This window comes from Octodon degus, unplaced genomic scaffold (genome assembly GCF_000260255.1).
Source record: "Octodon degus isolate 3935 unplaced genomic scaffold, OctDeg1.0 scaffold00016, whole genome shotgun sequence".
In the NCBI taxonomy this organism is placed as follows: Eukaryota; Metazoa; Chordata; class Mammalia; order Rodentia; family Octodontidae; genus Octodon; species Octodon degus.
Window position 1 is genome coordinate 20,903,965 of NW_004524592.1, and position 13,137 is coordinate 20,917,101.

Here is a 13,137-nt window from a genome sequence, read left to right on the forward strand (position 1 = left end):
ACTGCTGAGCTATCTCACCAGCCCATGATCAGAAAGTTATTAAGTATAAAATGTGCTCATCAAACTCTTATGACACTCAATAATCATTACATTACTAACCTCATTAAGATTGGCTCATAAATATATGAACCAGATTCAAAACAAAATGCCCAAACCTGGAATTGTACAATAAGGATAAAAAGGGAAAAATATTTGGAATTATAAAACACTAGAAAATGACCAGTGGCCTTCTTAGGGTAAAGTCTAAGTGGTTTATGTATTTTTTAGATACTAGTAAAACTGCAGTAAGGTTGCATTACTCCTTACACTGTGGACAAGGTCATGTCCTACTAGTGCTAGCACATTTACAAAACAAAAGTAAAAACTATGGCTCCAATACTCCAAGGATTTTGAAACAATAAAGTACCTTTCTTAAGCTATAAAAGCACAACCACCTCTTCCTATGAAAAACTAATTTTCAACATACTTATCATATAGATCTATGGCTTGTTAATCCTGTTGCAATTCCACTAAAAGGGCTAAGAAAGGCTGGGGACACAGCTCAGTGGCATAAGCACCTGGGCAGCAAGCACAAGATCCTGAATTTGATCCCCAGTACCAAAAAAAAAAAAGGGTGAAGAAAACTCAAAGAGTGCTGTATGCAAGATCATATGCTACCCAAATGAAGACTAAAGCTAATCACTCATGCCAAGAAATTCAACAATGAACTCAAGGAACAAAATCACTGATAGTTGGTAAATGGCCCCATAGCATAAGCACAACATTCTATCATGTTATTTCCTGACCTACAACAGTAACCTAACCCGATTTCACTGGTGAGACCTCCCTAGGAATCTGAACATGGACGAGGCCACCAATATACACTTAGGGTGAGTAACATCTTAAATCTTTATTTAAAAAATGAGCTTAAAATTTCAATAATTCACTTAGTGAATGAGAAAAAATTTATTCAGAAACTTCAACTATATATAATTCTCCCTTGAATACCTACTAAATTTTTAATATTAATACTTTTGTATCAACTATTAATTTCAGTTACAAGAACTGTTACTCTATGTATCAGAACCTGAAAGATCATTAAGGGTCTCACAAAACGTTAACATTTTGAAAGAGCCAGCCAAATAGCTCAGCGGATTAAAGCACCTGCAAGGCACAGGGGCCGGGGTTTGGGGTTTGATCCCCAGGTCTGCTGTGCCAGCCTCATCCCCTGGGGCGCACTGAGATAGCAACTGACTGGGCATGGTGGCACACGCTTGTAATCCCAGCTCTTGGGAAACTATAAAACAGGCAGATCACTATGAGTCTGATCTAGTAGTAAGACTCTGAACACCCTGTAGACCCTTCCCTAAAAAGAAAAAAAAAAAAAAATTTTGAAAGAGATGTTGTCTTATAAATACTTTATACCTGTCCCGCAGCCTACTTCTCTAATACAGCAGTAGCATGTATAAGTAACTTTTCTTTTGCTCTGTAATTCACTGGGTTTACGTGTTAGCTGCTTCTCCCAATTTCAAAAATAGACTTGGTTCAATAAATACATTCTGAATAATTTAAAGGAATAAAACATTTTATTTTAAAAAAATTGAAACAGGATTCCAATGACAGCTCCTGTCTGAGTATTGAGCACCCAGAGTGCCAGGCACAAAGGATCAGCCTTGTTCTTGCTCTTCCAGAGCAAGAGTGACTCTCCTGCCCTCCGCTGCTGCAGGACACCGACACTTCAGCCCCACTGTGGCTGGCAGCCACACCTGGACACCTGTTCCAGATGCGCAGCTTGGATGCACCATGGAGACCACTCGGGTACCGCAGAAGTCCCTGCAGAAGTGGGCACAGCTAATGCCCTCTCCCTGGTCAAGAGAAAATGAAAGGGTTAAGAACAGAGAAGAGATTTGCAACAGTACTGTCACCCAAATCTCAGCTTAAGAGCACATTAGTTCTCACAAGGTTTAGTAAATTTACCTAGCCAAATGTAACTGCTACTCATATCCACCATCGCTACTTTTCAAGTTAATAATATAGCAAAAGAAGTTAAAAAGGGAAGCAATAAAAAAGAAAAGCAAGTCATATAAATTAAGACTATATGTCATGCTAAAGCACAGAACAGTGTAATATTTGCTGGCAAGGAGAGACGAATGTACATACAAAGAGAAACTGGCAGACAATACAGTTCTGAACATTTAGTCATTTAAAGCCATTTTTCTCAAACCTCGGAATCCACCACCTCTCGCTCCTCTGAAGCCTCCACCTCCACCTCCTCTTCCACCTCTAAATCCACCTAAAAAGGAAACATTTATTAAGTAAAAGGAGCCTCTCACAACCTGATAAGCCTGCAAGGATTATACTATTTCTACAAACAAATATATTACCTTACACAGATTTTAAAAGATAAAACAGAGAAACTAACAGCTTCCACCGGGTGGCAGGGAAAAACCCTAGGTCAGCACTCTTTGATGAGTGGGAAAAGCTTATTACTGCAAGTGTGACTTAGTCCTATTCTTAAATGTTCGATTACCTTGGCTTTTGTTTATGGTAAGCACTTTTTTTTTGTTTGTTTTTCTGCTCTTTTTATTTTATTCATACTGCTAAGATTGGGGTTGTTCCAATCGAATCAATAGACTGATCCAGAAATCATCCTACACCCTTAATCCCAGCACCCCTAATCACAGCACTGCACTACAAATCAATTACAAATTTTAGATTCAGCCACCTTTGAAAAATTTCTATGATCAAATGAGGCTCTAGGGGTACATCAAGGCACAAACCATAACACTTTTAAAAGAGTAGCTTTGACTGGACCGAGGCTTTATATTTCCCAGAACAAAGGGAGGCAAAGTGAGTAGTTTTCCTGGTTAAGCCTTCCTGAGTCACATGGGAACAAGGGATGGCAGGCTTGCTGCTGAGAGGCCTCGGCCTAACAGACCCCCGCATGGCTACTGGGACGTGACCCATCTTAAGTTGAGGAGCACCCACAGTGGTAATAGCTCCTGGCACATCAGAATACAGGAGTCTTCCTTCTCGGCCTGCTCAGAATTGTTCAATTATGTCAAATTAAATTCTGTGGGACTGCAATTCCTTACACCTAAAATAAGTGTTCCCCCTAACTTGAAAGTTTTGCTGGTATTAAAAGGAGAGGACTATTAAACTATAAGGCCAGCTCTTACAATATAAACCATACTCAATGACAGTTAACTAAGAAACTAAAGCCCAGTTAGAATTATCTTCGGATAGTCGTGTAGTACAGAATGTGTCAGTCAGTACAGGACCCTGTGTGAGGCAGTGACCACACAACATTATCCGAGCGTGAACGGCCCCCACCCAGTGACACTGCAGAGCACAGTGGCATTCCCGTTCCCACTCACGCTGCTGTCAGCACACCTGCTGCAGCATGGCTGCATAAAGGTACAATGCACACGGCTCTACACAGCACACAGGGCTTGATACTGGCTATAATCAACGAGTTACTGGTTTCTGTACTTACTCTTTACTTTATTTTCATGTACTCTTTCTACTTTGTGTGAGCACGAATCACACAACAACGTAACCGCCCAATAAGGCAGTGCTCGGAAAGATCTGTTAGGCGATGAATGGCTGTACTTTTAAAACTCCCCAACATAACTCAAGCGCTGAAATCCCTCAGAAATATACTTCATTGAACTTTTTCAAGTTGATGAAATAATGCATGATTATTACGGGCAATGCACCAATACTGAAAGCAGCTTTATTAAAAGAATAAATATACAGGAAGTTTTCTACACACAACAGTAAAGTGTACTCCACTTTACTGTCTCTGCAGTAACTCACCTCCTCTTCCACCACCTCTGCCTCCTCCGCCTCGGCCTCCGCCTCGGCCTCCACCTCGGCCTCCCCTGCCACCACCTCTCGGAGGTCCTTTCTCACCTGGCGGCCGAGGTAAAAACCTCTGCAGTGGTAGCAGCTTATAAGGATCTATGTAAAACTGGAGTTCATGAGAAGCAGTTAGTGTGACAGCCAGGGGACAGCACAGCCATCAAGACTCCCTGGGCTCCAATCCCATGCCCTCACTTCCCAAGGTGCACCTCTGAGCAAAGACATCCTTTCTTAGACCTTGGGATTTTTTTTTTTTAATTTTTAAAAAATGTAGACATAAACCATCCACCTTCTTTATAAACAGACTCCTGAAAGTGTTAACAGTTTCACGCAACGGCCAGGAGAAAAATACAGCTACCAAAAAGATAGCATTAGAACTCAGAAGAAAATATTGGCAGACCAGGTACTTCATGATTAAAATAAAGACTCAAATTAATTTACTGAATTTATTAAGTAATAGGTAATAGAAAAATTAAACCCCTTACACTGAGGGTTAAGAAGACATTCTGCAGACAATGAAATGTAAGGACACACTGTTACTCAATTCTACACAACACACACAGGGGTTCTATCTTGCTGTCTGTATGACACCTCAGTCCCTACTTCCCCAGGCAGCCTATCATCTCAAAAACACTGAGCCCAAGTGGGGCTAGCTGGATTCAACATTAAACAAAGGGCTCAATGGTAAGGGGAGGCAAGGCAAGGCAAGGCAGAGGGACGCCAACACCCCCGTGGGCATTCACTGCTTTGTCCTGGGCTGCTGCATATTCTCTCTTCATGAGCAGCCTTCATCTGAACCCCAAGTACCTTCAACACTCTGCATCTGACCAGTGCTGAGCACCTCCCAAAACGATCCCATCATTCACAAAGGTGCTGGGTTGGACATGAGACACAGGATGGCTGTTTTTGAGTTCTTCAATTTCATTGATCACCGAGTCCTGCCAGTTCTATCCTCTACATGGTTCACAAATCCATTCACACTTCATGTCCATGGTCTCCACCCTGTCCCAAATACTATGTCCCACATGGTTCAAACAATTCACCTGGCCCCTTCACAGTGCCGCCCCCTTTCCAGGTGCTCTTTTCCCACAGCGCCCTTTCAGCATAGATTTAACTACACTACCCTATTTTTTAAAAATTAAAGCCTAAGCACTTGCCCATACTCCAAAGCACTGAGTCAAGCTCCTTCCTGCCTCACAGGCCTTGGTTCAAAACTTTCCACTGCCTGAAGGTTCTACGCCAAGGTTTACCTCTTCCTTTTCTGGATCTCTAGGCCTCTGCTGCCTCAAACAGCTGCCCATGCTGTTTTCTCTACTTAGAATGTACCTTCTCCTCTCTTTGACTAGCCCCCTTGTTCCCAAGAACTTCAAAATTATGAATAGTTTTTCCTTTTTAAAATTGAATCCTGGGCTCAACTTAAGAACAACAGAGTCAAATTCAAGGAATGGGACCTGGAAAGACTTCTTAAAACCTTCACCTGAATCACTCCTGGTCAACTCTTCGGTCTCAGCTTCAGGAACACTGCCTCAGACAGGTCTACAGGTTAAACTTAGGCCCACTATCAAGATTCTCATAGCAGCCTATGTTTGCCCTTCATAGCACGTATCCTGCTGTTGTGAAATCTTTTAGTATCAACCTTCTCTCAAAGAATGCTCTAGAATGCTAACAGTATTTGCTAATGCAAGCTTTTCAGTAAGAATTTTAAATAGGCTCCATGTTTATAACATAGAAGTCTCAACTTAAAAGCTTCCAATAGTGCCTGGCACAATTATAATCCAAGCTACATAGGAAGCTGAGGCACCAAGATCACAAGTTTGAGGCCAGCCTGGACAACTTAGCAGAACTCTGTCTCTCAAAATAAAAAACAGGGGGATGTAGCTCACAATGAAGATACTGGGGTCTCCCTAGTACTGGGTGACAGGGAGGTTTCACTAATGAAATATCAGGAGCTCAAGTACCCCAACTAGGACTGCCCTAAGGTATGCCATTCCCTAGGTATCACAAGCTTGACTCACCTTCTGTAGTTTTTTAAAGGAAGATGCCTTCATGTTTTCTGACAATTTAACTGAAAAGTACTAATGATTTTGTTAAGAAACAAATACAAAAGTAAGGAAAATTAAACTTTCTGAACTCATACATAACTTTTAAAAACAAGGTTAGAATGTATAGGCATATAGAGGCAAGGTGACAAATGAGTGTCCAGAAAGAACAAAGGGCCGGCAAGATAGCTCAGCGGACTAACGCCTGCTTAGGAAAGCATTGGGACTTGGGTTCGAACCCCCAGCATGACATGCCGCACCAGCCCCCATGCTGCTCAACGAGCCCAGGCGGGGCACAATAAGCTGGCCACTGATACTGGGCGTGGTAAAGCTTGCCTGTAATCCCAGCCCTGGGGAGGCTAAAAACAGGAGGATCACTACCAGTGAGAATGCGAACTGCGTGGTGAGACCCTGTACCAAATACATAAAAACAAAAAACAAAAACCCTCACTTCAACTCCTCCAATTTCTTCAATACTCTGTTGGCACCATCATATCCTAAGCAACCGACTCAATCCTGTGGCATTTATGAAAATGGCCATAATTTCTAGATCTTTCCCAAAATAAAGGCATCTTCCTAGAGCTTATCATTTCAGTAATCTGGATGAATACCTTCTCTCCTCTTGATTCTCCTTATGATCCAATTTGTAGCAACATTGTCTTAAAGAAGCAAAAAAATTAATTTATACTTAATTGTGGGGGGGGGGACTGCAAAGGATACAAAATCTCTAAGTTGTCCAAATATTTCATCCACTTTTCCTATTTGCTCTTTATTTTCTAAGAAAACAGGAGCATTGAAATAAGGCACCTTATTTTCATCTGTGGTACATTTACAAACTATGTCATCTTCACAGGGATGCAGGAATTCTCCTAATACTGAAACAGAACAAGAAAATATTAAAACATGCAACTACTTCTGGTGATATTAACCAATCTCTCTGGAAGCTTTTTTCTTAGCTACCCTGGGTTTCACTATATCTGTTTTCTGCATCAGAAAACTTAGAGATAGCAGCAGTGTGGCTTCCTGAGCTATCAGGAGAACAGCTACGCGACCTAAGGGAAGGTACTCACCCTCTCTCTGCTTTAGCGTCCTTAATGTATCTACGTTTATGAACACAATAACATGTAGGTCATATTTACCAAACACAGGATTAAGTGCAATAACATGTGCTAGACTGAGGCCTTCCAAGCTGTGACAGTCACCTTGTTGTGACAATTACAATTTTAGTATACATCACATTTCTTTTTTTTTTTTCTTTTCTCCAATCACTCTCTGTACTTGTCTTTTTCACTTTAGAACCCGTCCCTACTCCGGCCTCTTTAATCTTTTACTCTCTTGCAGGGAAGTTCAAAATCCCAAAATAACTACTTTTATTTCTGCCACAGACAAACTACAATACTCGATACATGCCCACAAAACTAACTTTCCACTTTTAGTATTCAAGTTCAAAGCCCAGAACTTTCTATTCCCAATATTAGGCAAGTTCTCTTTATTGTTTCCTCTTAAATTTCTCTCCTATCCCAACCTTCCACTTCTCCCTGCCACCCTGCTAAGACTGTACTTTACTCAGATGTAAACTGCTAGAACGCTGCTTATGGCTGGGGCCTTCGACTCAAGCTGCTGCCCCCTTTGGCTCTCCTCCACACCAATCCAGCCACTCTGTCTTCATTTATGATCCTGACAAAAGACTCATTCAGGCGGGGGATATGGCTCAGCGGCATAAGCGTCTGCCAGGCAAGCGCGAGGTCTCATTTCAAACCCCGGGGCCGTCACAAAAATTCACTCTGAATTTATTTTTTTCACGTGTTAAGATGGGAGTAAGCACCCAAAGTTGCCCGATCAATGTCATCCTTCCAGCTCAATCTGAAGTTCAACCTCCACTAAGCGCTTCCGGCATCCTCAGGACGGCGTCCCCGATCTCCTACGCTGCAGTACGACCACGGCCGGGTGCGGGGCGCGCTCCGCGACAGCCCCGACCACCACCCAACCCCGCTCTCCGTCCGGAAGCGCCGTACAGACTACTTGCTCCGGGGGTCCTTGGTCCTGGCCCCTGTTGAAGCCTCCGCGGCCGCCCCCTCGACCAAATCCTCCTCTGCCGCCGCCGCCGCCTCGGAACCCGCCGCCGCCTCCACCGCGGAAATGGTTGCTGCTGCCGCCGCCGCCGCCGCCGCCGCCACGGTTGAAGCCGCCGCCCCGATTAAAGCCTCCACGACCTCCGCCTCGAAACGACATCTCGGGGCTTTGCTCAGCACGCTCTAGGAGGAATGAGCGTTACCGCCGCCCTGCCGCCTCGCCCACCCGCGGGGCCGCAGCCCAGGACAGAGGCGCCTCCCCAGCGCGCCCCGCCCGGCCTCGCTCCTCGGCGGGCGGCCCGGCCTGTGCCCAGCATCCCCTCCTTCGTCGCTGCCTCCCTCCTTCCGCAGCGGAGCCTCGCGCCCAGCATTCTCAGACCCCGTCCCGCTCCCGCGACCACTCACCGGCGCCACGTGCACCGGGGCCAGGCGCGGCGCGCACACCCACTCGCTGGGCACTTCCGCCGCGCCGACCTCGTCGGCCACCGTACGGGAACACAGGCTTTTGAAAAAGAATAGAACTCGAATAACTGGTTTGCCAAAAGCATCAGTCACTGGAGGATGCAGGGACAGTGACACTTTCCCAAACAGCTTTCAGCACTGGAAAACAAGCAACACCAACTTCACTACTTTACGACAGTAAGAGCAACTTCGCCGCGGAACACAGGAAGTGACGTCGCCGTCCCTTGCTTATGACGTTTACGGAAGTGTTGCCCCAGGAAACAGCGGTGTCCGGAACGCGGGTCCAATTCCCGGAGTTAGGCACGCTGCTCCATGCCGGGCCTTGACTCCTGTTCTGGGCGCCCACTGACGGGGTTTTCTCGCTTCTCAGGCTGCGACAGGGCCCCCAGCCTCGCCCATGAGTTCGTCGCCAGCAGAATGTGGCCATAATCTGTGAGGGCTCCTGAGCCGCCATCTGCCGGCAGGGTCTCGCAGCCCGCCGAGGGAGTTTCTGCGCGCTGTCGAGCATCTTTTGAACGACGCGCTCTTGCGGTCTTAATTGTAGTTGTCCGTTTGTCCTGTGGTCACATTAGTTAAGGGAAAGAAACCATGCGTTTATGTGTGTACTTTTAAAAAATGGTGTTATCTTATAGAAAACCAAGCCATATCTTTAAAACTTATTTATTTAGTACAGGGTCTCGCAACTCAGCTCAGATTCATAGTGATCCCCCTGTCTCATCCTCCCCAGCGCTGGGATTACAGGCACGCGCCACCACACCCGGTTTCGGAGGCCTGCTTGGTTCGGGACCAGAATGGCATGCTGAACTGGGGATCGAATTCCGGCAGGCTCTTAGACCGCCGAGCTATCACCCCAGTCCCCAAGCCACACTTTTAACCTTTTGTGGTAGGTGGTTTATGTCTGACATCAGCTTGTTCCACAACCACCAAAACCTCTATTGAAAGTACTGACCTTCATTTATTAAGTTTCGTTGACCTCTGTCATGCCCAAATGGTCTGAGACGCAACCTTGAAATATGACCAGTCTACTCCGTCTTTAAGAGAAGATGGGTTTTGGTACCTTATTTCAGCAAGTCACTGTAAAGGGAATTTTGAAAGACTTCTCTAAACTTTACTGGGAAAATAGGAATTCCGATATGTCATCTGCACTAAAGTATAAGGTTCTGGAAGGAGCCTTTAACAGCTCTATAGAAAAAGAATTTGATAAATATATTTTAATTCAAACATACTTTTAATTCAAATTTACCTTAAATTGTGTACATCATACAGGCATAGAATTTTTCATAACTGCCCCTCTATTTTGTTTTAAATTTTATTATTTATGTGTGTGTGTGTGTGCCTGTGTGTGGCCAGCTCAACCCACCAGGGGGCGGGTCTGGCTGGCTTGTGGTGCTGGGGGATTGAACTTCGGTCCCGTGCTTTGCTAAGCTTGTTCTAAGTAGGTTCTTTAGACCACTGAGCCATCTCACCAGCCCTGCCCCTCTATTTTGCATTGTCATTTACGATAATACTAAGTTCAGTGCTTCACATTACCGTTATTAGGGCTGGCCAGATGGTGGACTAAAGTGCCTGTTTAGGCAAGCGCAGCAAGACAGCGATTAAGATTGGGCATGGTGGTGCGCGCCTGTAATCCCAGCTCTTGGAAGGCTGTAAACAGGGATTACTGCAAGTCTGATCTAGTAGTGAGAACTTGTAGGCGTTGTACTAAAAAATACAAAAAAAATAAATAAATTACCGTCATTTTCAGTAATAAGAAATTGATGCCCTATTCTTACCTCAAACTCAGTCTGATATAACCGCTGAACTTGTAATATGAGGCCTTCAAGACCACCTGTTGCCTGAGGAGGGAGAGGTTGAAGGGAGGGGAAGGAAATGGGAACAAAAGTTTCAACGTATTATGTACAAGTTCAAATTCCCTTTGATGAACTCAGTCCTTATGTATGGCAAATATATGCTGATAAAAAATTTCTCAGAGATCACCCATTATTATTTTGCAAGTAATGAACCAGCATTTGGAAAACGGAAGTTACTTTCCCCTGGCTAGATACAAAGGCAAACTTGAACTTTGAATCCTCACAATCCTCAGTCCTGTTGCCCAAACACCCTTCCTGGAGCCTTCCTCCTTCCAAATTGTTCATCTTTTCAGCACTCCATTTGATAGCTTCGTCCTTTAATTTCTAATCTGTGAACCCAAATTTTTGAGCACTCTCCTCCTTTCCTGTCATTCTCATCATCATCCCGACCTTATCCTTAGGTGGTGCAAATCTCTTTGATCCTGAGTTAGCAATTTCTACTCTGCTTAGGTAACTTTGTACCCTCACCAACCAATTGAAGACTTCTTGTCCTGAAATCACACAGTACATGAATCCAGCTGTCCAGAATTGAGTGTGAACTCAAAATCTCGCATTCTGAGCATCCTTGCTGCTTCAGACCTGACTTCTTTCTCTTCTCTGTACCGTACCAGGTGATGTTCTGAGCTTACTGGAATAGTTTTCTACCATTCCCATTCTCAGGACCCATATAGCTTTTCCTTTCCCTCAGCATCCTGTCTGAAAGCTGTCCCTCCTCTAAGCTTCCTCTGGGATTCTGTTTCCTCCTGTTGTACACTGCCCATCCACCCCATCAGTCCAGCACCAGAGCCTTGCTTCTATTTCTCCATTTTGTTAAACAATTCTTTCTGCTTGGAGAAGCTCTGGCCAATAGTCCAAAGCATTTTAATCTTTTTATTCAGGAGGAACTCGAAATAATTGTCCATGGGGCCAGGGAGATGGCTCAGTGGAATAAGCACTATTCCTTGGCAAGTGCAAGGGCCTGAGTTCAATCGCTAGTTCTGCAAAAAAAAAAAAAAAAAAAAAAAAGAAAGAAAAGAAAAAAAAATAATTGTCCTGTCACCAGAGCATCTGCATAAAAAATGCATGTGTTCATATATATACACACACACACTAGTGTGATGTGCAAGTTTTAAATACAATGACCTAAAAAGATGGTTGATACTTGGGACAGGCTCTCACTACGTTGCCCAAGCAGTCTTGAATTTGTGAGCTCAAGTGATCATCCCACCTCCACCTCACACACAGGCACTGTTAGCCCATGTCTGTGTTCTTCTTTTCACTATGGCAAAATTCCCATTAACATCAAATTTACCACAGTCATTAAAGGTACAGATCAGGATATTAAGTACATCTACATTGTTGTATTTTAGGGAAGGGTGCACAGGGTGTTCAGGGTATCATTACTGGATCGGACTCATAGTGATCCTCCTGTTTACAGCCTCCCAAGAGCTGGGATTACAGGCTTGCGTTACCACACCCCGTCTCAATTGCCATCTCAGCAAGTCCCAATTGCCATCTCAGCAAGTCCTGGAGGCAGGGCCAGCAAGGCAGGCCTGAGATAAAACCCCTGCCCCTGCGCCTGCTTGCAGGCACTAATCTGCTGAGCTATTTGATTGTCCCTTGTGTTCTGTTTGAGTAGAAAATAACGTTTTCCTGTGAAGCTGGACGTTTGCGGGGAGTGGTCATGGGTATTGAACCCAGGGCCTCACTGTGCCAAGTAAGAACCCTACCACTGAACTACATTCCCAGCACTTTTTCAAGATTTTATTTTCAGACAAGCTCTTGCTAAGTTACCCAGGTTGGCCTCAAACTTGAAATCCTCCTGCCTTAACCTTCCAACTAGCTGAGACTACAGGTGTGCATCACCATGTGCAGCTCTTGTTTTAGTTTTTATTTTCTGTTCAATTTGTTTGCCTACTTTGCCAGATAATATTAACTAACAAAAAAAATATTAACTCACAAAGAATATCAGCTCCAATACAAATGAGGCTTCAACTTTCCATGTAATAAATGTTTGATTTTAATGAATGTTGGTTTCCTTGTATAGACCTAGATATACATAAGCAATTTACCTATTATGAAATAATTGGGATAATTATCTTTTGTGTACATTCACTCAGTTCTACATTGAACTTGATATTAGCACACATATTTCATTTTCAACTGAATTGCTATGACCTTCACTTTTACTGTGAAGGCCCAAAGAAGTCGAAAAACTAAGGCAAATTGTTTATTCTTTTATTTATTTATTTATTTTGGCAGAACCAGGGATTGAACTCAGGCCCTTGCGCTTGCCAGGGAAGCGCTTATTCTACTGAGCCATTTCCCCAGCCCCCCCCCTTTTATTCTTCTTCTACAAATACATTTAGTACAAGGTCTAACCCCACACACAGGCACTACGTAGATCAGACTTGTAGTGATCCTCCTGTGTTCAGCCTCCCAAGCACTGAGATTACAGGCACACGCCACCACACCCAGTCTCAGTCACCATCTCAGTGCACCCAGGAGTCGGGACCAACATGACAAGCAGGGGATGGAACTCCGGTCCCTGCATCTGCCTAAGTAGGCGATTTAATTATGTTGAGCTATCTCGCCAGCCCTGTTTATTTTTTTCTGATGACTGGCAGAATACTTTCCTTTCACAGAAATCCAGAACATACAAGAAGGCAGATCGGTGCGAATTATCAGGTATTCACAGTCATAAACTCTCAGAGCTCTTCCTCTCAAAGTCAGTAGTCAGGCTGAGGAAACCAGAAAAGGGCTTTCATCCAGCCCCATAAATTGCTTATCAAAGAAGCGAAATACCACTCACCATTTTCCTGCAACTCCCCTAAGTGGTTTTCTGTAAAATTTTGAGACATTTCTACACAAATGTAGGTGGCAGTGAAACAA

The 13,137-nt window shown here is 44.1% G+C and overlaps 1 protein-coding gene across 1 annotated transcript; it reads right to left on the reverse strand.

Moving 5' to 3' along the window:
• Positions 1-1,552: 1,552 nt before the first annotated feature.
• Gar1 (GAR1 ribonucleoprotein) lies at positions 1,553-8,633 on the reverse strand. Its single transcript, XM_004626759.2, has 7 exons — positions 8,360-8,633; positions 7,898-8,137; positions 6,603-6,757; positions 5,859-5,918; positions 3,799-3,952; positions 2,204-2,272; positions 1,553-1,844 (listed from the first exon to the last, which is right to left on the reverse strand). Exons 2-7 carry the CDS (start codon positions 8,112-8,114, stop codon positions 1,831-1,833), a joined length of 669 nt encoding a protein of 222 aa, XP_004626816.2. The 5' UTR covers positions 8,115-8,137; positions 8,360-8,633; the 3' UTR covers positions 1,553-1,830.
• Between the last annotated feature and the right edge of the window lie 4,504 nt (positions 8,634-13,137).